Raw genomic sequence first — 27,632 nt, 5'->3', positions numbered from 1 at the left:
TGCCTGAATTCCCTTTTCCCTACAGAATGGGCAGCAAGTTACCAATTATTACCCTTCCCAAATTACCCCTTCCCACGGCTGGGGGTGCCCAGGAGGTGGGTCAGGGGTTTCTTTGCAGGTTTCTCAGCCACCTGAGTGGATGTTCTGTCACTTTAGCCCAGGGCACAGCACAGGCTATTGTTGCATGACATTCCTCTGGGCACAGTGATTATTTTTAGCCAGACACTATCACAAGTATTTTTCAGCAGGACTGTCACTGCCCCTGAACAGGGAATCATATTACTGCAAGAACTTTGCTGAAACAAAGAAGATACATTGGACAAATGGGAAATTATAAATCCAGACCAAGCCAGACTTGCACGGGTAACTAATGTCACTTTTTTACAGGTGGTGTGCCATCCATCCATGGGCAAGGAGAAATGCTATTTCAGGGGATAATTCATTCCTGCTTTGCTCTTGAGGTCAAGGCTCAGGTATTGTTCTTGACTTAACCCAGATGCAGGCTGTGAAAGAAGACATACCAAAAGAACTACTAAGCTAAATTTATTTGGGCAATTATATAAGGTCATAATAACTTGTATACTATGTTGATTTAACTCATACTTCATGAAAAAAAAAAAAACTTTGAATCTCCAGCTGTTTTCTGCTGTGTGTCTGTTGAGGAAAAAAGAGCTAGCAAATGTAACCTGAGCTTTAAGTTTTCTCTTGGATATTATTTAATAATAAAATATTTCTAGTGAGGATTCATGCATATTTACTGTCTCTGAAATCCTTGAATATGTTCCTGTATTGGCTGCAACAGGAATAATTTAAAAGCTGTAATATTTTAAACTTTAATAGCAATATATACAAAATTGTACAATTGGATGTTTACAAATGAAGTGTTTGGTTACTGGGGCACGCTGATTTTTGTGCTTGGAGGTTTCATCAGTTGGGAGTGTTTGTTGCAGATGAGTGGAAGAAGAAGGTTGGTGAGTCCTATGCCACAGTCAGGGAGCGGCTGGAGGACGATCTGCACCTGGGGGAGAAGGAGCTGGCAGAGCTACAGCAGGTCTTCAGGTACTGCCCCAGGGTCTGCTCACTGGCTGCTGACTGCTGGCAGTGGGTGCACTTTCAGCTGCTCTGTGTGGGCAGTTTCTCTGTGGAATGCATGTTCCCCCTGTCTATTTTTGGGAATACATCGTCCTGGTGCTGGGCAGAGCCCACAGCACACGACCAAAATTAGTGACTGCTGATTAATGCCAGTATTTTACAGCAAACACCAATGTACAGCACCACAAGTGGCTCTAGTGCAATGTCTGGGTTTGCTGTGCACTCCCCAGTTCTGCTGGTGTGTTTCTGCAGCAGGAATGCAGCAGTGCATTGCAGCAGTGCATTGCCGCAGTGCTTTGAGGAATTACCCTCAAAGCTCCAGTGCAGCTGACACCCAGCTCACAGATGGGAATGAGTTCATAGTTACACAAATCCCAGTGTTCTGCAAAATCAGGGTCATGGGTCTGCTGATACTGAGTGGGAAATCCCAAACTTCTGCAGGCAGGCCAAAATCGAGATTCTCGATTGCATGGCAGGATTTCTCAGGAAACAATAAACCTGAACCACTCAGCCTGATAGCAGTGAAGCATTTCTGAATTTACAGCCTGTGAGCTGGGTACAAACCCAGCCTTGTGTCTCAGGAGGATTCCATTTGGGTACAAACCCTTGTGTGTCAGGATGATTGCATTTGGGTACAATGTGTCCCAGGAGGACGCCCCATGCCCTTCTCTCAGGAGGATTGCATTGGGTGTAACCCTGCATTGTCTCTCGGGAGGATTCCATTTGGGTACAATGTGTCCCAGGGTGTTCCCCGTGCCCCTCTCGGGAGGATTGCACTGTGTGCAGTGTCCCAGGGGCTCCCCATGCCCTGTTCCCGGGAGGATCGCACTGTGTGCTCTGCTCTCGGAGGTGCCCGCAGTGCCCGCAGTGACCCGCTCTCGGGAGGATCCCATCGTGTCCCTGTTCCCAGGAGGATTCCCCGTGTCCCCTGTTCCCGGGAGGATCCCATTGTGTGCAGTGTCCCGGGAGTATCCCCGTGCCCTGTTCCCGGGAGGATTCCCCGTGTCCCCTGCTCCCGGGAGGATCCCATTGTGTGCCCTGTTCCCGGGAGGATTCCCCGTGTCCCCTGTTCCCGGGAGGATTCCCCGTGCCCTGTTCCCGGAGGATCCCCATGCCCTGTTCCCGGGAGGATTCCCCGTGTCCCCTGTTCCCGGGAGGATTCCCCGTGCCCTGTTCCCGGAGGATCCCCGTGCCCTGTTCCCGGGAGGATTCCCCGTGTCCCCTGTTCCCGGGAGGATTCCCCGTGCCCTGTTCCCGGAGGATCCCCGTGCCCTGTTCCCGGGAGGATTCCCCGTGTCCCCTGTTCCCGGGAGGATTCCCCGTGCCCGGTTCCCGGAGGATCCCCATGCCCTGTTCCCGGGAGGATTCCCCGTGCCCTGTTCCCGGAGGATCCCCGTGCCCTGTTCCCGGGAGGATCCCATTGTGTGCTCGGTTCCCGGAGGATCCCCGTGCCCGGTTCCCGGAGGATCCCCGTGCCCGGTTCCCGGAGGATCCCCGTGCCCTGTTCCCGGGAGGATCCCATCGTGTCCCCTGTTCCCGGAGGATCCCCGTGCCCTGTTCCCGGAGGATCCCCATGCCCTGTTCCCGGAGGATCCCCGTGCCCTGTTCCCGGAGGATGCCCGTGCCCGGTTCCCGGAGGATCCCATCGTGTCCCCTGTTCCCGGAGGATCCCCGTGCCCGGTTCCCGGAGGATCCCCGTGCCCTGTTCCCGGAGGATCCCCGTGCCCGGTTCCCGGAGGATCCCCGTGCCCGGTTCCCGGAGGGTCCCCGTGCCCGGTTCCCGGAGGGTCCCCGTGCCCGGTTCCCGGAGGATGCCCGTGCCCGGTTCCCGGAGGGTCCCCGTGCCCGGTTCCCGGAGGATCCCCGTGCCCGGTTCCCGGAGGGTCCCCGTGCCCGGTTCCCGGAGGATGCCCGTGCCCGGTTCCCGGAGGGTCCCCGTGCCCTGTTCCCGGAGGATCCCCATGCCCGGTTCCCGGAGGATCCCCGTGCCCGGTTCCCGGAGGATGCCCGTGTCCCGCTCTCGCCCGCAGCTCGGCGGAGGCGTTCTCCAGGGTGAACCTGTGTTTCCGCACCGAGGCGGGGCTGTCGCTGCTGCACCTGTGCTGCGTCTGCGGGGGTGCGTGAGCGCCGCTCGCCCCTGCCCTGAGCCTGTCCCTGTGCCTGTCCCTGTCCCTGTCCTGTGCCTGTCCCTGTCCCTGTCCCTGTGCCTGTCCCTGTGCCTGCCCTGTGCCTGTCCCTGTGCCTGTCCCTGTGCCTGTCCCTGTCCCTGTGCCTGTCCCTGTGCCTGTCCCTGTCCCTGTCCCTGTCCCTGTCCCTGTGCCTGTCCCTGTGCCTGTGCCTGTGCCTGTCCCTGTCCCTGTGCCTGTCCCTGTGCCTGTGCCTGTCCCTGTCCCTGTCCCTGTCCCTGTCCCTGTGCCTGTCCCTGTACCTGTCCTGTCCTGTCCCTGTGCCTGTCCCTGTCCCTGTCCCTGTCCCTGTCCCTGTGCCTGTCCCTGTACCTGTCCTGTCCTGTCCCTGTGCCTGTCCCTGTCCCTGTCCCTGTGCCTGTCCCTGTGCCTGTCCCTGTCCCTGTGCCTGTCCCTGTGCCTGCCCTGTGCCTGCCCTGTGCCTGTCCTGTGCCTGTGCCTGTGCCTGTCCCTGTCCCTGTGCCTGTCCCTGTGCCTGTCCTGTGCCTGTCCCTGTGCCTGTCCCCGCTCAGCTCTGCCCACCGTGGCTCCTGCCTGGCTCATGTGTGACACAACCCCAGCAGGAAGGCGTAATAGGCCTCACCTGTAAAGGCTACAAAGAAATTTTTAAAAATTTATTTTATTATTACAAACTATAAAAATATTAATAAGAATCAGAATAAAATGTTAAGAATATTTTTTTCCTACAACTTCTTCTTTTTCACACCAACCAAGTATGGAAAAAATTTAGTTAATTTACTGTTTCTAAAATAGTCTTTTATTAATTTACTCCCAAGAGAAGACTTTTCTTTTTAGTTTATGGAGATTTTTATACAAGAAACAGGTTTTTTGTGGCCTTGATGTTATAGTGATTAGTTATTTGAGAGAATGGAAATTTCGTTATTATGTAATTTTTTTTACTAATGGTTTTTTTACAACTATTATTGAGGTCTGCATTAACTTATATTAACTTATTAACTATATTAACTTATGGGATACACTTTAAGGATTATGACGGTTTAAACAAAAGCTTTTTCAATATTTGAAAACAGGGTTTTCTTCGGTTTTTTGTTCTTTTTGGGGGGACACCTGGGATTTTTTATATTTAAATTATGGGATTATAGCTATTTTAACATTTGTTTACTTTAGTACTGATGCTTTTGTTCATATCTACAGTTAAAATATTCATATTGATACATTCATGTCACTTTTTAAAAGGCCTTAAACACATAAACTTTTTCATTAGCATAACAATGTATTAATATTAAAAATCAAGCTCATCCAGAATTGTTCCTGTGTGCACTCCTTAATCCAAGTTCGTCTCAGAGCATTTCTGGCTCCACCTTTCTGGACTCTGCCCTTGGCTCAGGCTCCAGCACAGGGACCTTGTTGTGGCAGCACTTTGCTGCACTTACACCACCAGCCCTCCTGCCCTAGTGAAAATATCTGTATTCTATTCCACACTGATTAAAAGAAGAATAACTGAAATGCTTCAGTGACAAACATCAGCTGACAGGGCTTTTCCCAGATCAGAATCCACAAGGGAAGAGGGCAAGGTGTGTTCACCATTTCAGTGTCACAGGATGTATTTCATTACTTGCCTAGGCCAGCAGTTCAGGTACCTATTTCTCTGCTTTCAGAGAAACTTCTTACCTCATCTGCACGTTCTTTCCTGTAACTGACTTTTTTCCCACTTTTCTCCCTGAAGGTAACAAATCACACATCAGGACTCTGATGCTGAAAGGGCTGCGCCCATCCAGGCTAACGAGAAATGGATTTACAGCTCTGCACTTGGCAGCCTATAAGGTAAATTATCTTAGCTGGAATTGGTGCCAGGAAATCAGAACTGAGCCACTGGTTTGTCTGAACTGTCTAGATGAGCTCTCTAGTCATTATTCCTGGTGAAAACATTAATTTCACCCTTGTGGTGCATAGGAAAATGCCCCATAAGGGGCCCATGCACAGGAATCAGCTTTTGCAGTGTCATCCATGGGGTAGGACACTGCTTTGGAACTACTGATGGAGACACCCAGTGCAAGACACAGGGACTCAAGGTACAGGGGTTGTCCTGTGCCACCATAAAACCAGGATAGAGCCTCTTTTGACATCCAGGCTTCAGTCTAGCAAAGCCTAGCCTGGTGCCCAGGCCAGCCTTGCCCAGCCTCTCCTGGCACTCTGAACCCCTGGGGCTCAGCTGGTCCCTCTGGGTGTCACAGCCAAGGCTGGGAGCTGTCCCAGGGATGATGGGGTGAGCTCTGTCCCATGTGAGTCCTGTCCCAGGGATGATGTGAGTGGATCCCTGTCCCAGGTTTGGTGTGTGATCCTGTCCCAGGTTGGTGTGTGTGATCCCAAGTTTGGTGTGTGATGCTGTCCCAGGTTTGGTGTGTGATGCTGTCCCAGGTTGGTGTGATGCTGTCCCAGGTTGGTGTGATGCTGTCCCAGGTTTGATGTGTGATCCTGTCCCAGGTTTGGTGTGTGATGCTGTCCCAGGTTTGGTGTGATCCTGTCCCAGGTTTGGTGTGTGATGCTGTCCCAGGTTGGTGTGATCCTGTCCCAGGTTTGGTGTGTGATCCTGTCCCAGGTTTGGTGTGTGATGCTGTCCCAGGTTTGGTGTGATCCTGTCCCAGGTTTGGTGTGTGATGCTGTCCCAGGTTGGTGTGATCCTGTCCCAGGTTTGGTGTGTGTGATCCTGTCCCAGGTTGGTGTGATCCTGTCCCAGGTTTGGTGTGTGATGCTGTCCCAGGTTTGGTGTGATCCTGTCCCAGGTTTGGTGTGTGATGCTGTCCCAGGTTTGGTGTGTGATCCTGTCCCAGGTTTGGTGTGTGATGCTGTCCCAGGTTTGGTGTGATCCTGTCCCAGGTTTGGTGTGTGATCCTGTCCCAGGTTTGGTGTGATCCTGTCCCAGGTTTGGTGTGTGATCCTGTCCCAGGTTGGTGTGATCCTGTCCCAGGTTTGGTGTGATCCTGTCCCAGGTTTGGTGTGTGATGCTGTCCCAGGTTTGGTGTGTGATGCTGTCCCAGGTTTGGTGTGTGATCCTGTCCCAGGTTTGGTGTGATCCTGTCCCAGGTTTGGTGTGTGATGCTGTCCCAGGTTGGTGTGATCCTGTCCCAGGTTTGGTGTGTGATGCTGTCCCAGGTTGGTGTGATCCTGTCCCAGGTTTGGTGTGTGATCCTGTCCCAGGTTTGGTGTGTGTGATGCTGTGCCAGGTTTGGTGTGATGCTGTCCCAGGTTTGGTGTGTGATGCTGTCCCAGGTTTGGTGTGTGATGCTGTCCCAGGTTTGGTGTGTGATCCTGTCCCAGGTTTGGTGTGTGATGCTGTCCCAGGTTGGTGTGATCCTGTCCCAGGTTTGGTGTGTGATCCTGTCCCAGGTTTGGTGTGTGTGATCCTGTCCCAGGTTTGGTGTGTGTGATGCTGTCCCAGGTTGGTGTGTGATCCTGTCCCAGGTTTGGTGTGTGTGATGCTGTCCCAGGTTGGTGTGTGATGCTGTCCCAGGTTGGTGTGTGATCCTGTCCCAGGTTTGGTGTGTGATCCTGTCCCAGGTTTGGTGTGTGATCCTGTCCCAGGTTTGGTGTGTGTGATCCTGTCCCAGGTTTGGTGTGTGATCCTGTCCCAGGTTTGGTATGTGTGATGCTGTCCCAGGTTTGGTGTGATGCTGTCCCAGGTTTGGTGTGTGATCCTGTCCCAGGTTGGTGTGATCCTGTCCCAGGTTTGGTGTGTGTGATGCTGTGCCAGGTTTGGTGTGATGCTGTCCCAGGTTTGGTGTGTGATGCTGTCCCAGGTTGCTGTGTGTGATCCCAGGCTGGTGTGTGACCCTGTCCCTGCTGACTGGCTGCCCTGTTGCAGGACCAGGCAGAGCTGCTGGCAGCCCTGCTGCACGGAGGGGCTGACATCCAGCAGGTTGGCTACGGGGCCCTGACTGCCCTGCACGTGGCGAGCCTGGCCGGGCACCAGCAGGTACGTGGGGGTGAGGGAGGGGCTGGGGCAGGGTGGGCACGGGCAGCCAGCCTGATTCACCTGCCAGAGCTGGCCCAGAGCTGGGGAATGCAGCTCTGCTTCACCTGCCAGAGCTCATCTAGGACTGGGTAATGCAGCTCTGCTTCACCTGCCAGAACTGCATTCAGTTAACTGGGTAATGCAGCTCTGCTTCACCTGCCAGAACTGACCCAGAACTGGTTAATACTTCTCTGCTTCACCTCTTTCAAAACTGCATCCATAACTGGTTAAGTACAGCTGGATTTTATTTAATTTATTTTTCTGGTTTTTGGGAAGATTGCGTCTGTGCACGTATTTTTTCACTGAACAAACGTGCACCAAGGACACAGATCAAAGGTTGGACTTCACAGATCTCAGGGGTCTTTTCCAACCTTGAGGATTGTTTGATTCTAATAGTTGTGTGCAGGATGATGGTGGAGCTGTTAGCCTGAGCCCTAACTCTGGGATGCTGTGATCTCTCCAGTCTTCTCAGGGCACTCTGGGGTTCCAAGTGATTTCTGAAGCATCTGTCCCTTCTGCTAAAAGCCAAAGGCAGACCTGCTCAGATATCCTGAGCTCCTGCTGGGCTTGTGGGCAAGACTTGCAAGGACAAGTCTATTTACTCCATGGGAAGTGAACTGCTGCTAGTCCTTATTTCTTCCTTGGGAGAAGGATCAGCTCTGTGCCACAAGCATCCCTATAAATGGAGTGGGAGCCTGTATAACTCATTTGGTTCATTGCTGCTCTGGGAGCCAAGGATTTACAGCCCAGGCTCTTGCTTTCCTTCTTTACATAGCTGTGAAATTTTCAGTCAGTTTAGAAGTTCCTCTGCAAGATGAAGTAGCTTGTTTTGGCCACAATTTCAATAAAATTAATGAAAACATGGAATAATTTTTTCAACCCCCCATTATAAGGATGAGGTTTTATCCCTTGCCCTTTTCCAAAACACAAAGTCCCCATGTCTGGTTTTTTTTTTCTCCTTCTAACCTTCAGAGTGTCTTATTTAATTGTCTTTGAAGTGAAGATCGACTTGAGTGTTCAAAACACTTCTGAGTAACCCTTTTGTAAGAGAATTTTAGGAAAAATTGCTGAGGCCATTGTACAAGTGGTTTAGTGTTGTTTGGAGATTCCATTGGTTGTACAAGGAAGGGCAGCATTGTCTCCCCTGGCTCTCCAGGCTGGGATTTTGGGCTGCTTTTGAGCTTCCTCTGCAGCTGGGCAATGTCCCTGGGTTACAGGCTCCACCTTCACTGTCTCCTGAGCATAGAAATCTCTTTTTTGCCTCATTTTCTGAAGTATTTCTGTCCTTGCACATCCCTCCAGCAGAGTCTCACACCTGTGATACCTGTGACAGTTTTCAGTGCTTTCCAAGGCTCCTTTTTCCTTTCCTAGAAAGGAGTTTTGTCTGAGAGACCACCAAGGCTGTCTCTGTGCCCCTCTCACCATTTACACTCCAGAGGAATTTCAGTACACACACCAAATCCCATTTATCAGATCACAGGCAGCAAGCAGAGCTGCCTTTGCTCCAGCCTGGAAAATGTGCCAAAGCCCATCTGGCTGTGTGCTCCTCACAGGGTGGCTCCACATCACTCAGCACCATCTCTTCACCTTGAAGGCTTCTGGATTAATCTAAATTTTGAATAGAGTGGAGAAAGGCATTTCTTGAGAGTTCACAGCTTGCCAGAAAACACCTGGGCCTCCTGAGGGACAAAAGAAATAGAAATTTGAAAGAAAACTCTTAGAGTTGTTTATTGAAGCCAAAGAGCTCTTATCTTCTAACACAAGGAATCTTCCCCTGTTTGAGGATTTACCTTCACACGTTTAAATTTAAAAGGATCTTTTCATTTTGTGTGACTTTTTCACTTCTAAAAACTCTCACATGTTTACAGCTCTTTGTTCATAATGGCTAAAAGAAAATTAAAGGTTGTTCTGAGGATATCTAGACAGCCATTTCTGTGCTCTCACTTCAGAAATCAGTTTATTTTAGTGGCACACCGATTTCAAGCTCATTTGCAAAGCATCAGTGACATTCAGTGTTCAGTTCAAGTACTGTAAGCTGATCCCTTTTACACAGCTCTGCACCTTCATAACTCATTTGTTTGGGGCTGTTTGACTTTCTTTAAACTGGAGGTGTGAGGTTTCAAAATCCTGTTTTACCAGAGCACATGTATACATATATACACATATACCTACATACATATATACACATATACACATATGTATAGACATTTAGACATATAGATATATACATAGACATGTAGACACATAGACATATAGGCATATATACATATATACATATATACATATGTGCAGTGTATATTCTGATTTTTTTTGTGCTCCTGGTCCCCCAGGCTGTGGATATCCTGCTGCAGCACAGGGTCTGTGTGAATGTGATGTAACCCAGTGTATAATGTGATTTTTTTGTGCCCAGGCTGTGGATATCCTGCTGCAGCACAGGGTCTGTGTGAATGTGATGTAACCCAGTGTATATTGTGATTTTTTCTTGCCCCAGGCTGTGGATATCCTGCTGCAGCACAGGGTCTGTGTGAATGTGATGTAACCCAGTGTATAATGTGATTTTTTTGTGCCCAGGCTGTGGATATCCTGCTGCAGCACAGGGTCTGTGTGAATGGGATGTAACCCAGTGTATAATGTGATTTTTTTGTGCCCAGGCTGTGGATATCCTGCTGCAGCACAGGGTCTGTGTGAATGGGATGTAACCCAGTGTATAATGTGATTTTTTTGTGCCCAGGCTGTGGATATCCTGCTGCAGCACAGGGTCTGTGTGAATGGGATGTAACCCAGTGTATAATGTGATTTTTTTGTGCCCAGGCTGTGGATATCCTGCTGCAGCACGGGGCCTCTGTCAACGTTCAGGACGCCGTGTTCTTCACCCCTCTGCACATCGCTGCCTACTGCGGCCACGAGCAGGTGACTGGGCAGCCTCAGCCCTGGACTTGGCTCTGGGCTGTCCCTTTCTGACACTGTTTGTCACTCAGACCAGCCACTCTGGTCTCCATCCACCACACAGAATGGTTTTCTGAATTAACGTTTGCGTGCTTTCGAGAGTTTTAATATTTTCATAGACACCTATGAAAATGGGTGTTCTCTTTAACCTCTTCTCCCTATTTTAACTTTGCAGAATGCTGACATATACAGCATTACCCAGTGCAATATTGCACCTGGTTTTCTCAGTTCAGTTTCCAAGGGGTGTTTAATTGACCCTGGTGCAATGTTCAGGTAACTCGCCTCCTGCTGAAGTTCGGGGCCGACGTGAATGCGAGTGGTGAGGTTGGGGACAGACCTCTGCACCTGGCTGCTGCCAAAGGCTTCCTCAACATCACAAAGCTTCTGATGGAGGAGGGAAGCAAAGCTGATGGTAGGAAAAGATAATTTAAAACCACCTGTAACACAGTGTTTTCTAGAGAGAGCCTTAGCTCCCTGACACGTGCACTTTGTACGAGTGTCTGTGTCATCCGGGCGAGCTGAAACAAGAGCAGAGTTGGAGAGTTTCCCTGGGTCCTGCAGGCTGTGAGTGCTGCTGCAGCTCAGGATGTGTGAGAGCAGCAGCAGGGCCTGGAGGGAGCAGCTCTGTCAGCTCTGAGAGTGAGCTCAGGGAGTTTCAGCCTCCACGTGCGTGCTCTGAGCTGGTATAATTATAATAAAGAGGAAAAGAGACATTCTCTCATTGTGACAGGGCAGTGGGAGGTTTGCTCTCTGTTAGAGAGTTTATTCCAAAAGGAAAGAATCTGGGGCACCATTTCAGATCCTTTTCTTTAAACTCAGAATCTTCAGCACAGAAAAAAAGAAAAGGGAGACTGGAAGCAGGAAGCCTTTTGCTCTGAAAGTAGCACACTTTGAAACTTGCTGTAAATGCAGCAGCAGAGGAAAAGCCTTTGGTGCCAGGAATGAAAGGAATTGGGGAAAGAACCTGAATAAATCTGGCCCTGTTCAGGGCAGAGCAGTAATTGGGGTCACAAACCTGAGGTGTTTCTTTAGCACAGTGTCTGTCCAGCCCAGAGCCAGCCCTGCTGTGCCAAGGCAGCAGAGGCTCCAGGCAGGGTGAGCTGGGCAGGCTCTGCCCGGATCCCACCCCAGTCCAGGGGTCCCCAGGGTCACTGAGCCCTGCCCCTGGAGCAGCTCTGTGCTGCCTGGACATTCCCAGTTCTGTTGATAATGTTGTTATCATCTTCCTTTTGCTTCAAAATTGCTTTTTCTAAGGGTTGTTTATAACTCAGGATTCCTTCATGGACAGCTTCTTCAAAAGTTTGCAGCTGGAAGGAAGCAGCCATGCCCCAGTTCAGGAAATCACTGCAGAGGGCACAGAGCAAAAGATCACAGAAATTTCAATTTTAAACAAATACATCCACCAACATTTTTCCAGGAGGTTTCAAAATGCATAGACACAAGACATAAAATTCTACTAAATGCCTGAGACAATGCCAGGCACGCTGTGCTAGGGATAAAATCCTCTCTGTGTTTTTTCTGGGTGCACCGGCAGTGAATGCTCAGGACAATGAAGATCACATTCCTCTGCACTTCTGCTGTCGCTTTGGGCACCGTGACATCGTGCAGCTGCTGCTGCAGAGCAGCTCCGAGGTGCAGCCCCACCTGGTGAATATCTACGGAGACACCCCCCTGCACCTGTGAGTGCCCCGCAGCTGCTGCTGGCTGCCCGAGATTCCTGCTGTGCTCTGCAGTGCTGGTGTGCATCTCTGCATCAGCCTCATCCAGACCAATATTTATTTGGGGCTCTTGGGAGGGCTCCTTCTGCTGACCCCTCTGTGCTGGCTCCCTCTGCAGTGCCTGCTACAATGGGAAGTTCGAAGTTGTCAAGGAACTCATCCAGCTCTCAGGAACAGAAAGCCTCTCTAAAGAAAATATATTCAGTGAAACAGCTTTCCACAGGTGAGGTGCTCCAGTGCCTGTATTTGTCAGCAGGGCTCCCCTTACCCACTCACACTCCCAAAATCCCAAACTGGAGTCTGTAACCCACTCACCAGCAGCCAGGGAGGGACTGAGCTCACAGGGAGGGTGAGTTTGACAGGGCACGAAGGAAGAGCAGAACCAGGCAGGGAAAATCATTCCCCACCACCAATGGTTCCTCTGCTTGTCCTTGTCCTGTCTGGGAACTGAGATGAGTTTGTTCCACCTGGGTGTCTGCTGGAGCCAGGTGCTCTGAGGGAGAAACCAGGTGGTTTGGTTGGAGTGATGGAATTTTGTGAAGGGCTGTTTAAGAGGAACTTTGCAACACAGATTGTTTGCAGAATTAGGTGATTCAGCATTAATTAGAATGGTTCTGAAACAATAAAAATGAATATGCTCTGGTGGATTAACCATGCATTTGCACATTTGCAATTACCCTCTATTACTGCATTTTTACCTTGGTGTAATTCTCTGTAAATCTTTGGCTACCCAAAGTACTCCTGTGATGGACTCACCACTGCCTTTCCTCCTGCAGTGCTTGCACCTATGGCAAGAACATAGAGCTTGTCAAGTTTCTTCTTGACCAGAATGTTGTGAGCATCAACCACCAGGGGAGAGATGGGCACACAGGTAATTACCATCATCATTCCTACTGTGTGTGGGTGAGCCAGCAGCATGGCAAGCACAACCATCATTGCCAGAAACTCCAGCACCTCTCAGACGGGGCACAGCTCTCCTGAAACACTTTTGCAGGAGGCACAGAAGTGATAAGACTTCAGTGAGGGTGCACCAGGCTCATTAGGGTGTACATGAGTAATAAAACCTGGTGTAAACTGTTCCTCCCATGCTGAGCCTTCCAAGCAGAGTTAGACATTATTCTGCAGGACAGGCTCGTGGTGCCTGGAGGTCTGCACACCTCCTGACCCTGTGCACAGAGCTGCCCTTGCTTGCAGCTGCTGTTTCTCACATGCAGAATTGCTCAGTGTGCACAGAGCTGCCCTTGCTTGCAGCTGCTGTTTCTCACGCAGAATTGCTCAGTGTGCACAGAGCTGCCCTTGCTTGCAGCTGTTTCTCACATGCAGAATTGCTCAGTGTGCACAGAGCTGCCCTTGCTTGCAGCTGCTGTTTCTCATGCAGAATTGCTCAGTGTGGTCACAGAGCTGCCCTTGCTTGCAGCTGCTGTTTCTCACATGCAGAATTGCTCAGTGTGCACAGAGCTGCCCTTGCTTGCAGCTGCTGTTTCTCACATGCAGAATTGCTCAGTGTGGTGGCAGTGGCAGGGTAAGGGGTGGCACAAGGTGCACAGGCAGTAGTTTGGTCCTTGCAGCATTAATGTCTCATTTTTGCCTCTTGCCTCGGGAGCTTTTTTTGATACACATTTATTTATGGAGGAGATCTATTTGCACTTTGGGCTGTTGCTGCAGTCCTGCAGCACGTTCTGACAGCTGTGCTCCCTCTCTCTGCTGGGGCAGGGCTGCACTGTGCCTGCTACCATGGCCACATTCGCCTGGTGCAGTTCCTGCTGGATAACGGAGCTGACATGAACCTGGTGGCCTCCGACCCCAGCAGGTCCAGTGGGGAAAAGGATGAGCAGACCTGCCTGATGTGGGCTTATGAGAAAGGTATGTCCATCTTCTGCTCTCTGCTGTGAAACCCACCAGGGCTGTGCAGGAAGGAGAGGGCAGCAGGGGAAGGAGGCAGCTCAGAATAACCTGGCAGTGCCTGAAGAGAGAGCTCACCCCAGGAATGGCACAAAGGGCTCTAAAGGGTTAAAAAGGGTTAAAAAAAGGTTACAAATGGCTACAAAGGGCTACAAAGGGTTACAAAGGTTTATAAAGGGCTACAAAGGGTTACAAAGGGCTACAAAGGGCTACAAAGGGTTACAAAGGTTTATAAAGGGCTATAAAGGGTTACAAAGGGCTATAAAGGGTTACAAAAGGTTACAAAGGGCTACAAAGGGTTACAAAGGGCCATAAAGGGTTACAAAGGGCCATGAAGCCCATCCCTGACCCCAGAGCTCTGTTGGACCCCATCCATCCAGCACAGCCCCAGGGGTGCCCGTGCAGCTGGAGCAGGGCACAGCTGTGCAGCTGGGCTGCCCCTGTGCCATGCAGGAGCCATCAGCTCCCTGCTGAGCATGGTGAGAAACAAAGAACCAGCCAGGAATCCTGGATTCTGCAGATATGGACCAAGGGAGGCATCTGCCATGTTCTGTTGCACTGTCTGCTTGCACAGCAGCTCCCTTTTCATCTCTGAGCCTGTGGATTCTGGGACATTCCCCTGCAGGGCCACTTGCTGTGAGGGTGACTGTCATAAATTAAAACTATGGGTTTGCAGGGCTTTACAAAACCTGACCATTGGCAAAATGATACGTGTGAAATCACTGAGGGAAAACTCACCTTGGAAAGGTTTAGGAAAGCATTTTGAAAGGTGCCAGGCAGAGTTTAGTGCTTCAAACACCTGAGCAGGTGGCCCCAGTGGCAGCTGGTGCCTTGAAGGGGCAGCTGAGGTTCCATCTGCAGCAGTAGGAGTGCAAAGGGCTGGGTTAGGGCTACAAAATGAATGTTTAGACAGGCACTGGGTCTCCTGATCAGCTCCACTGAGCACTGTTGTTGTCAACTTGCATTGCAGGATTCCTGCAGCAGGGTTTTCCTTTGCCAAATCTTGCATTTTAGGAGTAGGTGGACTTGAGAAAATTACATGCTTGTTTTTACTGGCAGAAATTTCCAATATTTCTACAATTAAGAATCACAGCAGGTTTAGATTATCTTCACCATGTCTTTGCCTATTTTATAGGCACGTCTCACTTATTTTTTTTAAATCTCCTGATTTTCTGGTTTTTTTTTGTTTTTTTTTTTTTTTTTTTAATCTCCTTTGAGTTACCTGCAGTTCCTTGTATTTCCTGTTTCTTTCCTAGGTCACGATGCAATTGTGACCCTCCTGAAGCACTACAAGAGGCCTCAGGATGAATCCCCCTGCAATGAATACTCCCAGCCTGGAGGAGGTATGGCTGAGCAATCATTTTATTCCAAGGGCCTGATCCAAAGCCTGCTGCACTCTCTGGAACTGCTGTACCCATGTCAGAGAGCTTTGGGTCAGTCCTGGCCAGCACAAATAAAATCATTGTCATGGCACTCACCATTTTCTGGCCATACACAAATTCCTTTAATGACTGTCTCAGCTCTCCCCATCCCTGGCCATACTCAGATTCCTTTATACACTGTCCCAGCTCTCCCCATCCCTGGCCATACTCACATTCCTTCCATCCCTGTCCCAGCTCTCCCCATCCCTAGCCATACTCAGATTCCTTTATACACTGTCCCAGCTCTCCCCATCCCTGGCCATACTCACATTCCTTCCATCCCTGTCCCAGCTCTCCCCATCCCTGGCCATGCTCAGGTTCCTTCCATCCCTGTCCCAGCTCTCCCCTTCCTGGCCATACACAAATTCCTTTATACACTGTCCCATCTCTCCCCTTCCTGGCCATGCCATCCCCTGCCAGCAGTGTCTGCAGCCTGCAGCAGCCCCATCCTGCTGAGCTGGTGCAGAGAGGAGAATGAGCTGCCCCCCAGCCCAGGCAGATGTGCTGGTGTGTTTATCTGATTCCCACCCTTTATTATTGAATCTTTCTGGCATCATTGGCTCATGAATTTACCAGCACCATCACTGAGCTCCATATTTCACTCTGTTCTTTGTTTCAGATGGTTCCTACGTGTCAGTGCCATCCCCTCTAGGGAAGATTAAAAGCATGACAAAAGGTATTTGCAATGGCAAGGGAAAACATGAACTTTTGTGGTGCTTTTATCCAATGTGTTTGTCACCCTGAACATCCTACAGAGGGTCCTGTGCCCCAGCCCAGGATCTCCTGTGGTTCCTGTGCCCCAGGCAGGGTTTGCTGGTGTCTGGGGCTGGCAGGGTGTGGTGCCAGGGTGCCCCACAGCCCTGCCAGCCTGTGTCTGTCCTGGGCTGTGCTGCAGCAGATCCAGCAGCCATGGCCAGGGCACCCAGCCTGCAGGGCAGGGGGCTCAGGGCAGTGTTGGGGGGCTCAGGGCAGTGTTGGGGGGCTCAGGGCAGGGCAGGGGGCTCAGAGTCCTCTCCCCTGCAGAAAAGGCTGATGTGCTGCTGCTCCGGGCTGGGCTCCCTGCACATTTCCACCTGCAGCTCTCGGAGATCGAGTTCCATGAGATCATTGGCTCAGGTACACGGGGAAGGGGCTTGCAACCCCCTCCCTCGGGGTGCTGCTGCCCATCTCAAACATGTTCCAGCTCGTTTCCTTTGTCCCTTTCAGGCTCTTTTGGGAAGGTCTACAAGGGGCGGTGTAGGAACAAAATCGTTGCCATCAAACGGTGAGTTTGTCCTTTCCTGGGCTGGTTTGAGGACCCACCAGTCCCCCTCCTGTGACATCTGCCTTCCCTGTGCCGATCCAGCTACAGAGCCAGCTCCTACTGCTGCAAGTCAGACGTGGACATGTTCTGCAGGGAGGTGTCCATCCTGTGCCGCCTCAACCACCCCTGTGTCATCCAGCTGGTGGGGGCCTGCCTGGACGACCCCAGCCAGTTTGCCATTGTCACCCAGTACATCTCGGGGGGGTCTCTCTTCTCCCTGCTCCACGAGCAGAAGAGGTACAGCCTGTGCCCCAGATGGGCAGTGGGAGCTGTGGGGCTGCCAGTGCTCATTGCAGCCTAGGACAGCATGGGGGAGAAATGGGCTTTGGCTCAGTTTATTGGGTAAATTGGTGAGTGGTCACAAAATTGTTGTCATTATTTTACGGTACATAGGTTTACATAGATTATCTAACATTATTTTGTATGTAAAACAATTTTAAATGTTCTGTGATTTACAGGTAAGAGTAATTTTCAGCTGTCTATCACTTCAAGTGACCTTTTATTTTTTTACAAAATGCAGAATCCTTGATCTGCAGTCCAAACTCATCATTGCTGTAGATGTGGCCAAAGGCATGGAGTACCTCCACAACCTCACACAGCCCATCATACATCGGGATTTGAACAGGTCAGTTCCTGTCTCCAAACTAAAAATTCGGGCAATGTGAAACCTCAGAGGCACAGGGACACCCTGCAGTCTCTGCAGCCCCAGTGTCTCATTAGCACTCCATTGACAATGATCTCAGAGGTTTTGTAGAGAGCCCTGCAAGTCACAACTGCTGAACTGTGAGGCTGCAGGCACTGGCAGTGCTCCTGTGTGTTTGTCTGAAGCTCTGTGTTCTGTTTCAGTTTCAGCCTGGCCCTGCTGTCTGAGGGCCCTTGGTCACATTCCCTCCTCACTCCATCCCTTTGCTTTGTCTCTTGTGCTGTGGGTGTTTGCCTGGTGTTTGCTCCAGCAGCAGCTCTGGGTGCTCCCCCTGGGGCTGGGCTGTGGCACAGGGCCAGGCACTCACCTGTGCCTGCAGGTGCCAGGGGAGCCCTGAGCCAGGGAAACCTGCTCCTGCTCAGCCATGGAAACTGGAAACAGCAGGGCAGGGAGCACCTGAGCTGCTCTGCTGCAGGGCTGGAGATGGAAAGGGTTCTTCTGCTGAGGCCAAAACATGGTCCTGCTCTGTCAGAACAGGGCAGGCAAGGCTCAGACCATGGTAGGCAAAGCTCAGATCAAGGCAGGCAAGGCTCAAAGCTCCCAGGGCAGCCAAAACCCAGTGCAGGGCAGCCTAAACCCGGAGCAGGGCAGCCAAACCCGGAGCAGGGCAGCCAAACCCGGAGCAGGGCAGCCAAACCCAGAGCAGGGCAGCCAAACCCAGAGCAGAACAGCCTAAACCCAGAGCAGGACAGCTTAAACCCAGAGCAGGGCAGCCAAAGCTCAGACTAGGGCAGGCAAGGCTCCCTGGGCAGCTCCCTGCCTTGGTGGCTCTTAGAAGAGCAGCTGTGCACTGGAGGGTTTTCAGTGCTGGTTTCCAGAGAGGAAACCCAGCTCAGTGGGTTCCCAGAGGGGCACAGAGTGCCAGGGGCCGTTTGTGGGGTCAGGGGCAGTGCCCGGGGCTGGGGGTGCCCTGAGGGGTGCTGCTGAGGGCTCAGCTCCTCAAAGTGCAAGAGCAGGAGTGGTGCTTGCAGCATGAGCCCCAGCCAGCCACAGGCACAATTAACAGATGAAAATCTTTGCAACAGCTTAGCAGAAAGACTGAGAGTGAAATTCCGTGTTAAGTTTTGCCAGTGGCTTCAAAGGAGCCTCATATTTTTTACCTTGAATTTCCACATAACTCAACCACCTTTGTGAGTTCTTAAATCTAATGCACTGCACATAATGCATTAAATAAACCTGCAATGTGGCTCGACAGAATAGAGAACAAAATCAATCTTTCATGTCTCTACCCTGGAAAAGGGGTTATCCTTCCATTTGAAGAATAATTGGGAGCTTTATTTTGCTTTTCACTTCTGGCAGCCATCAGAAATGGTGACATGCACCACCCTATTACTGCTCCCCCCGTGGTGAGGGATGGCAGCCACGATGATCATAGCACTTTAATAAAAGAGAGACCATTTCAGTGCCCATCTAATGTGAGCCACAGCAGCTGAATGTGGCTGGAGGAGCCTTTGAGTGGCTGACCTGCTTTGATGGCTCTGGCTATCAGTGAACGCTTCTGAGAGCTGCTTGGGAGGGAGATGAGAGACAGGATGGCAGCAGGGATGGAGTCTGTGACTCCTCTTTGTTGAAATACCCCTTGTGAAATCCTAAAATACCCATTGCTTTTCATTACACCCCCAGCACGTTGCAGACAGAAGGATCCTTTAATGGCCAAATCCCTGGGAAAGGGACACCTGAGCCTGTCACTTGCCATGGGACAGAGGAGCCTCTGTGCCTGGCACAGCCCAGAACCGTGTCCTTGCACAAACCAGGGTGATTGCACACCCCCCATTCCCTTCTTCCCTGGTCTCACCAAGAGAGCAGTGCCTGCTCCCACCTCTGCCATCCCTGAGTGCCCCTAGCAGGAGACAATTCCTGATTCTGCTGAATTCAGTATTAGTCTTCTGCCAGCTCAGTTCAGCTTGGATTTTCCTCACTGTATTTCTCCAAACACAAGCTTAAGAGTTCCTGTTTCATCTGAGGTTTTCAAATTTTGAAGTGCCACTGAGGCAATAGCAGCATTTTTAAGATGTTCCTTCCAAGCCTTGTTTCTGTGGGTGTGCTTTGGACTTTGGAAAAGAAAAATCAGTATCTGCAGCATTCCCTGGAGGTACCAGGCTGGCAGATCCCTCCCAGAGCTTCCTGCTCTCAGGTGTGCCCACCAGCACACCCAGCACCAGGAGGAGCATTTCAGCAGGGTTGGCCAGGTCCTGGCAGGGCAGGTTCAGGTTGGGCAGCAGGGAGAATTTCCTCCCTGAAGGGGTGTCAGGCACTGGGAGAGGTGCCCAGGGCAGTGGTGGAGCTGCCCAGGAGCAGCTGGAGGGGCACTGAGTGCTCTGGCTGGATGAGGTGGGGATTGGGCACAGGATGGGCTCTGTGATCCCTGGAGCTGCCCCAGTGCTCTGGGCTGGGACAGGTGGGGATTGGGCACAGGATGGATTCTGTGATCCCTGGAGCTGCCCCAGTGTTCTGGGCTGGGACAGGTGGGGATTGGGCACAGGATGGATTCTGTGATCCCTGGAGCTGCCCCAGTGTTCTGGGCTGGGACAGGTGAGGATTGGGCACAGGATGGATTCTGTGATCCCTGGAGCTGCCCCAGTGTTCTGGGCTGGGACAGGTGGGGATTGGGCACAGGATGGGCTCTGTGATCCCTGGAGCTGCCCCAGTGCTCTGGGCTGGGACAGGTGGGGATTGGGCACAGGATGGGCTCTGTGATCCCTGGAGCTGCCCCAGTGCTCTGGGCTGGGACAGGTGGGGATTGGGCACAGGATGGGCTCTGTGATCCCTGGAGCTGCCCCAGTGCTCTGGGCTGGGACAGGTGGGGATTGGGCACAGGATGGATTCTGTGATCCCTGGAGCTGCCCCAGTGCTCTGGGCTGGGACAGGTGGGGATTGGGCACAGGATGGGCTCTGTGATCCCTGGAGCTGCCCCAGTGTTCTGGGCTGGGACAGGTGGGGATTTGGCACAGGTTGGGCTCTGTCATCTTGGAGAGCCTGGAGACTTCCCAAGGATTCTGTGATTCTCTGAGAGGCTGATGCATGCCATGAGCAGAGTGGGAATTTCTATTGATTTCTCTGCCTCTCCACAAAACCTGCCAGCCTAGGTCTAGATATGTCTTGACTTGTCAGATTGGGTTTATTCAGGTCTGCACAGTCCTGGAAGGGTCTGGAGTTGAAGCCAGGGCTGTGAGCAGTTTATTCCCACTGAGCCATGGTGATGATTGCTGTGCCTGCTGGCAGGGCCAGGTTTGAGCAGGGTGTGCAGTGTGCTCCTGCACCCAGCCTGGGCTCAGCCTTCAGGACTCTCTCACTCAGCCCTGCCTTTGACTCCTATTTTCATTTGGCACTTGGTGTCTCAAAACAATTCCACATGTCATACTGAAATCACAACAATGTTTTGATGGAAAGTACACATGAGAGCTAAAATCAGATTGAATATAAATCAAGAATCATGGTTACATTTTTATGATTAAATTTATTATCCCAAGGGTTGGGTTTAGGTGAAGGTGGAAATCTTGAAGACAGTGATGTGTGGGAGTCCTGTTTGGGACAGCTTAATTTTTTTTCTGTCTTAAAACTGTAATCTGGTAAAATTTGTGTTCCTCAATTGACTGTTCTTGTTTGTATCTGCAGCTCTAATATGACAATGTTGTGCTTTTTGTTGAGACCATCAATATTATTTCCATTTTCCCTCCTCTCATGTAAACTCTTGCCAATTTTTTAATTTCTGTTTTTCATACACTTTTCACTCTTCTGAATTTTCCTGGTGCAGTGCCTGGGCAGGGAAACCTTTTTCTCCAGAGCTGCTGGAACTTGTGACCCAGCTAAAGCAGCTTGTGGGTCTTCCCAAGTTCCCATTTTGTTTGAACCCTTTTTGTGGTTTAGCTACCCAAGGAGGTGATATGAACTCAGATATTTAGCTATGACACAAAAACTATAACATTTTCACCATCTTTAAGACACTATCAAACAATTACCTATATTTTGTTGTTCTTTTTTCCCCAGTCACAATATTCTCCTGTATGAGGATGGTCATGCAGTAGTTGCTGATTTTGGAGGTAAGGAGTTTTTATGAAACACTTATAAATTACCCCAAATTCTCTAAAACTAAACATGTGCTTACTGAGAGGGTCCTGTGGAACTGCTCTTAAGGTAGGACTTTTGTACAATAAGGTGTGTGTCTGTATTGGCCTGAGAGTAATTCTTTCCCTTGCTCTGTTTCAGAATCTCGATTTCTGCAATCCCTGGATGAAGACAACATGACAAAACAACCTGGGGTTTGTTCCTTGCTTTGTTCCACATAATTAGTATCAAACATAGAGGCACACACAGTTTAGGAGAAGGAGACATTGCAAATATGTTTGTTGGAAAAGATGGAACTGGTGTAGTATTTCATCTCTCTCAGTGTTTCTCTATCTTGGTTTTATTTTTTCTCTCTGTCCTTAATAGCAGAGATGAGGGAATCTATAACATCTGCAGCAGAAACAATGCTGTATAAGGCTGCCTGTGGAGCACTACTGCTCCAGTTCCTTACTAAAGAGTTATTTTTAATCCACTCTGCCCCAGTCACAGGCTGCTGGCAGGTGGATCCTTGTTCTAACAGGGAATTAGTTCCTCAGCACTGGTTCCCTCATTTCACAGCTTTCATTCACAATGGCCTGCTGCTCACAGTGAGATTTAAATCTGTGACTGTGGCAGTGCTTGTCCCCACGGTGTGCAGCGTGTCCTGTGTGCCAGCCCGAGGCAGGGATGCTCAGAGCAGCCCTGCTGAGTGGGAGGGGGTGGGATGGCAGGGCAGGGCAGGGGGTGCTGCTGCCCCTGCCCTGGGCCAGCTTTGCTACAGCACTCTGCAGTGGCACCCAGAGCCTGGGGACACAGTGGGGGACAAGGACTCTGCAATCAGCCTGGAGCATCTCCCCAGGGACAGGGGGTGCTTGTGCAGCAGCTCAGCTCAGAGCTGGGGAGTGCAGGGACCCCAGAGAGCAGCCCCAGCGCAGCTGGCCAGTTCCTGGCCCATGGCATGCACCTGCCAGGGGATGTGGTCTGCAGCCCCCCGGGCTCTGCCCTCATCCCCAGCCTGCCGGGCGTTCCACCCTCTGGAGCTGAGGCGGCACATCAGTTCCATGTCGTGCACGGTGGCACTGCTGCAGATTGCCCTGGCACATCAATTGTTTCATGGAGGGAAGGGGCAGGAAGGCAGGCAGACAGTGCCGAGCTGAGCGGGCAGAGGAGCGCTGAGCCGCTGCTCCCGGGCAGAACCTGCGCTGGATGGCGCCGGAGGTGTTCACCCAGAGCACCAGGTACACCGTCAAAGCCGACGTCTTCAGCTACGCCCTGTGCCTCTGGGAGCTGCTGACGGGGGAGATCCCCTTTGCACACCTGAAACCAGGTACCTGCCGGGAATCCGCGTCCAAACTGTCCCTAAACCTGAGAGATCCCCTTTGCACACCTGAGACCAGGTACCTGCCGGGAATCCGTGTCCAAACTGTCCCTAAACCTGAGAGATCCCCTTCGCCCACCTGAAACCAGGTACCTGCCAGGAATCCTTGTTCAAACTGTCCCTAAACCTGAGAGATCCCCTTCGCCCACCTGAAACCAGGTACCTGCCAGGAATCCTTGTTTAAACTGTCCCCAATCTTGAGAGGTAGCTGCACTGTGTGATTCTAACCAACACCTCACTGAGGGTGTCATTAAGTGTAAGATATGCAATTGGTGGAAGGCACAGAAATATCCTGTCCAGGCCTGGGGCTGGGAACAGGACCCTGGCTGCAGGGTGTCTGTCTGTCAGTCTGTCTGTCAGTCTGTCACATGATTGCTGGGATTGCAAAGCCAGTTCTTGGTGCATCTCCTTGGTGTGCCCCAGGACAGCATCCATGGGATGGCTGGTGCTGTTGGGTGTCCCAGGGGGGTCAGGGCTGTTGATGGGTGTCCCAGGGGGGTCAGGGCTGTTGATGGGTGTCTCAGGGGTGTCAGGGCTGTTCCTGGGCTGGTGGCTGGTGCTGTTGGGTGTCCCAGGGGGGTCAGGGCTTTTGATGGGTGTCCCAGGGGGGTCAGGGCTGTTGATGGGTGTCTCTGGGGTGTCAGGGCTGTTCCTGGGCTGGTGGCTGGTGCTGTTGGGTATCTCAGGGTGTCAGGGTTGTTCCTGGCCCTGCTGACCTGCCCTGCCTGCCCCTGCAGCAGCAGCAGCAGCTGACATGGCCTATCACCACATCCGCCCCCCCATCGGTTACTCCATCCCCAGGCCCCTCTCTGCCCTGCTGATGAGGGGCTGGAATGCCTGTCCTGAGGTGAGTGCAGCCAGCAGAGGGGAGCACACTGCTCTGCCTGGACCCCAAAAACACATTTCATACTGCAGAAACCCCCAGGCAGATCACGGGTATGTCAGCAAACACAGGAGAGTTGCTGAATTGAGGAGGAAAGTAAATTAACCTTTAATTAATCACATAATGCTGATTAGGACTTGAGCTGTTACAGAGTGAGTAAATTCAGATTTTTGTGAGGAATGGCTGATGATAGCACGTAGCACACATTCATTTTAGATTTATTAATCAGGTGTCATATTCAAGTGCTGACCTGGACAAGCAGGAGATGGGTCTCTGAGTGTTGTCAGCATTCCCACAGCCCCTCAGCCCCATGGGGAGAAAACATCTTTCCAGAGTCCCAGTGCAGTTTGTTACCCATCCAATGTCACTTCATCTTGCCAGTGTTTTAGAGCTTCAGGGCAGAACTACAAAACAATTGATGGCTCAGTCAGCTCCTGGATAGCCAGAACTTTGCACAAGATCTGAGCAAAAACTTGTCAAAATTATTTTTATTAGAAGTTTTTTGCTACTGTTCTTTATTAGGCTCTATTTTGCTTCACTAGAAGTTTTTTCTACTGTTTATTATGGAAAAATTATTAAATTTGGAGCTCAACGAGTGTTCACAGGTCAAAGTTCTCCAGAAGATCTGCTCAGTTTAAAGAAAAAAAAGCAGAAAACTGAGCATGCTTGTAGGGGTTTTGCTGGATGACCATGAAATGCCCCCAGATTAGAAATTGTATCCTTTTATTTATCTTTAATTTCATTCAAGGCTCATCCCAGCTGAAAGCCAGTTCCCATGTGCCATGTCTGGCTCTATTTATCAGCTACTTGAACATCTGTTTCCCAGAAACTTTTGACAGCAGTTGTCTCCAAAGGCAAACTGGCGATTACAAGATTAGCAGCATCTCCTGAGAAGCCTTTTCCATTGGCTAATAAGATTTGTGAGCTTTAATTAGAGCCAGAGAATTTGCCATAAGGCCTAAGGCTGAGCTCTGTAAAGCAGTAAAGATTTAGTTTTATTAAGTGCAGCTCTCATGGACGGGGTGGCCACAGAGTGGGCAGGAGCTTGTCCAGTGCCCATCACTGCTGGCTGAGCTCCTGCTCGTGGGAAAAGGGGAAGTCCACCTAAAGAGCAGAGCCAATAATGCATTGGGGGTGTCTGTGTGATCTGGTCAGCATTAGCACAAATCCAATCATTTCAGAAAAAGGGATGAGTTGCAGTTGAGGCTCGTATGCACTCCTCTCCAATTGTAGCTGAACCTCAACTTGCAGATTTCATCACTCCCGAACAGACCGACAGCTGTGCTGTGAAATTCAGAGGGGAATGGGGGCACTGGGACCCTTCCCTTCCCTTCCCTTCCCTTCCCTTCCCTTCCCTTCCCTTCCCTTCCCTTCCCTTCCCTTCCCTTCCCTTCCCTTCCCTTCCCGTTGTTAACCCAGCTCTGCCTTTCCTGCCGTGTTCCCAGGGCAGACCGGAGTTCTCAGAAGTTGTCACAAAGCTGGAGGAGTGTCTGTGCAATATCGAGGTGAGGCGGGGGCCGGGGGGTCCTGGGGGTCTGTGCGGTCCCGGCGGTGCTGTTGGGTCCCGGGGGGCCTGTGCGGTCCCGGGGCGGCCGTGGGGCCCCGGCGGGGTGAGGAGGGCCCGTGAGCCCCCTGACGGTGTTTTGGGGTCCCAGGTGCTGTCCCCCGGCTCCAGCAGCAGCAGCGGGTCGCTGTCCCCCGCCTCCTCCTCCGAGTGCCTGGCGGCGCGCGGCGCTCCCGGCCGCAGCCACGTGGCGGCGCTGCGGAGCCGCTTCGAGCTGGAGTACGCGCTGCAGGCGCGGGGCTGGCGCCTGGGGTGGGTCTGGGGGCACGGGGGGCACGGGGGGCTGGCGCCTGGGGTGGGTCTGGGGGCACGGGGGGCACGGGGGGCATGGGGGGCTGGCGCCTGGGGTGGGTCTGGGGGCACGGGGGGCACGGGGGGCATGGGGGGCTGGCGCCTGGGGTGGGGCTGGGGGCACGGGGGGCATGGGGGGCTGGCGCCTGGGGTGGGTCTGGGGGCACGGGGGGCATGGGGGGCATGGGGGGCTGGCGCCTGGGGTGGGTCTGGGGGGCATGGGGGACATGGGGGGCTGGCGCCTGGGGTGGGTCTGGGGGCATGGGGGGCATGGGGGGCTGGTGCCTGGGGTGGATCTGGGGGCAGAGGGTGGGTATGGGCAGGGGACATGGTGGGGTTTGGGGGGCACAGAGGGCTCTGGGGGCTTCCCTGGACTGACTGCACAGAAAGACAAGGCTGTGCTGCTGGGAGGTGGCGTGGTGGGACCAGCATAGAGGAGCAGGCCTGGGCCAGCACCTGTGTCCAGCACAGTACATTATTGTACCACTAAGTAAACACCTGAGGTGTTAGACCCTGCCACTGGGAGAGCTGGTTTCAAGGGCAAACACAGCAGCTCTGATCTCTAGGATCAGGGATGAACCACGTGCTGGCAGGACAGTGGGTTTGTCCATGACTGGAGGATAATTCCACAATCTTCCTGGCCTCAGAAGTGTGTTTGCAAGGACCTTTTAGCAGTGGCACATCAAATACATATCAGTGACCCTGGATTGATGCGTGGAATTGTTTCCAAGGTGGCAATCCAGAGAGAGCTGTGAGACAAACAGGGTATTTGAGTCACTCTCAGAAGGGTAACTGAGGGGGCCTGGGGGTCATGGTTTCACTTCACGACTTATTCTTGCTGTTTGTTTACTGGACTGCTGTGGCCAGGCCCAGGCTGATGTCTCATGGTCTGGAGTTGTGCCATCCTCAGTCTTACCTACACTGACACTCCTGTTTGATTGCAGCACGGGGCAGCCCCCTCCCCAGGGCCTGTCTCTGGATGACATGAGAAGGAGCTTCCAGTACCCCCCCGTGGACCAGAACGGTGAGCTGCTGCCAGCAGCTGCTTCTGCTGGCACTGCAGGGTGGCCAGGGCACCCTGTGACCCTCTGTGACCCTCTGTGTCCCTCTGTGTCCCTGCAGGGTACGTGTCAGACCCCCTGAGCACCATGAGGTTCCACCCCTGCAGCAGCAGCCTGGAGGACAGCAGCTGAGAGAGGGAGGGAGCATCACCCTGGACATGGAGCCCTGAGAGCCACAGGGGCATGGCCAGTGTCCCTGTCCTGCACCCTGAGAGCCTCAGGGACATGGCCAGTGTCCCTGCCCTGCACCCTGAGAGCCCTGAGAGCCTCAGGGACATGGCCAGTGTCCCTGCCCTGCACCCTGAGAGCCACAGGGACATGGCCAGTGTCCCTGTCCTGCACCCTGAGAGCCTCAGGGACATGGCCAGTGTCCCTGTCCTGCACCCTGAGAGCCTCAGGGACATGGCCAGTGTCCCTGCCCTGCACCCTGAGAGCCCTGAGAGCCTCAGGGACATGGCCAGTGTCCCTGCCCTGCACCCTGAGAGCCCTGAGAGCCTCAGGGACATAGCCAATGTCCCTGCCCTGCACCCTGCCAGCCCTGGACAGCCTCAGGTCATGGCCAGTGTCCCTGTCCTGCACCTCCTCAGCTGCCACCCTGCCACCTGCAGCTCTGGCATTAAAAGCCAGAACAGAGGAAGGGCAGCAGGGGCTGAGCTCTCCCTCGAGAAGCAATTACAGAGTTAATCATGCTGCTGTTTTCTGGGGTGTTTTTACAAATTAACAGACTTCACCTGTCACGCTGCATGCGTGGCCAGGCAGAGCTGCCTCCCTGGCTGAGCACCGTGGCAGGTTCTGGGATGATTTTGAGGATGTTTCCCTGCAGCCACGGTCCCTGGAGCTGTGGGGCAGAGCTGTGACTGCATGCTGGGCCCTGACAGTGCTTCTGACATTGCTACCACAGTGTGAAGCAATAAAAACGGCGCAGATTTCACCAAGCAGGAATTAGAGGTCATTTTCCATTTGTTCTGTTTCACGTGAAAAGTGAATGGGGAGAAGCTGTTGGAGAAGCACAGGCAGGGAATAAGCTGATGAAAGAGGGGGGACAGAAAGGAGCCATTGTCAGATCTGAAAAATCAGTTCCAGCACTGATTCATTTTACAGGAATTTTTTTCTTACAAATATCTTTGCATTCTGTCTTTTTTCCATGCTTAAAGTAACCATGCAGTG

At 52.1% G+C, this 27,632-nt stretch overlaps 1 protein-coding gene across 2 annotated transcripts; it reads left to right on the top strand.

Annotated features, from left to right (window-relative positions):
- Positions 1 to 251: 251 nt before the first annotated feature.
- On the top strand, positions 252 to 27,241 carry LOC306805994 (serine/threonine-protein kinase TNNI3K-like). 2 transcript variants are annotated; one of them, XR_013775354.1, is made up of 26 exons: positions 252 to 363; positions 951 to 1,059; positions 3,123 to 3,208; positions 4,966 to 5,063; positions 7,102 to 7,212; positions 10,063 to 10,161; positions 10,471 to 10,609; positions 11,732 to 11,876; positions 12,034 to 12,138; positions 12,692 to 12,786; positions 13,629 to 13,778; positions 15,074 to 15,160; positions 15,858 to 15,914; positions 16,262 to 16,354; positions 16,445 to 16,502; positions 16,584 to 16,778; positions 17,062 to 17,166; positions 21,232 to 21,284; positions 21,451 to 21,503; positions 22,483 to 22,615; positions 23,404 to 23,513; positions 24,995 to 25,054; positions 25,205 to 25,369; positions 26,349 to 26,428; positions 26,527 to 26,609; positions 26,974 to 27,241. XR_013775354.1 is itself a non-coding variant. In XM_079314349.1 (26 exons), exons 1-25 carry the CDS (start codon positions 324 to 326, stop codon positions 26,595 to 26,597), a joined length of 2,460 nt encoding a protein of 819 aa, XP_079170475.1. In that variant the 5' UTR covers positions 252 to 323; the 3' UTR covers positions 26,598 to 26,642; positions 26,994 to 27,037. The 2 variants fall into 2 exon arrangements, 1 of the variants encoding a protein (XP_079170475.1); XM_079314349.1 differs by having other exon boundaries at positions 25,205 to 25,332; positions 26,527 to 26,642; positions 26,994 to 27,037.
- Positions 27,242 to 27,632: the final 391 nt, after the last annotated feature.

Source organism: Erithacus rubecula, assembly GCF_903797595.1.
Source record: "Erithacus rubecula genome assembly, chromosome: 10".
Classification (NCBI taxonomy): Eukaryota; Metazoa; Chordata; class Aves; order Passeriformes; family Muscicapidae; genus Erithacus; species Erithacus rubecula.
The sequence above is the reverse complement of the archived record's forward strand: the minus strand, read 5'-3'. Positions and strand labels throughout refer to the sequence as shown.

Bases quoted from the DNA above. Each gene is read 5' to 3' on its own strand.
- LOC306805994 (XM_079314349.1), top strand. From the start codon at position 324: ATGGGAAATTATAAATCCAGACCAAGCCAGACTTGCACGG. The intron at 10,610-11,731 runs GTAGGAAAAGAT...GTGCACCGGCAG, and splicing joins GGAGGGAAGCAAAGCTGATG to TGAATGCTCAGGACAATGAA. The intron at 25,333-26,348 runs GTACGCGCTGCA...GTTTGATTGCAG, and splicing joins CGGAGCCGCTTCGAGCTGGA to CACGGGGCAGCCCCCTCCCC.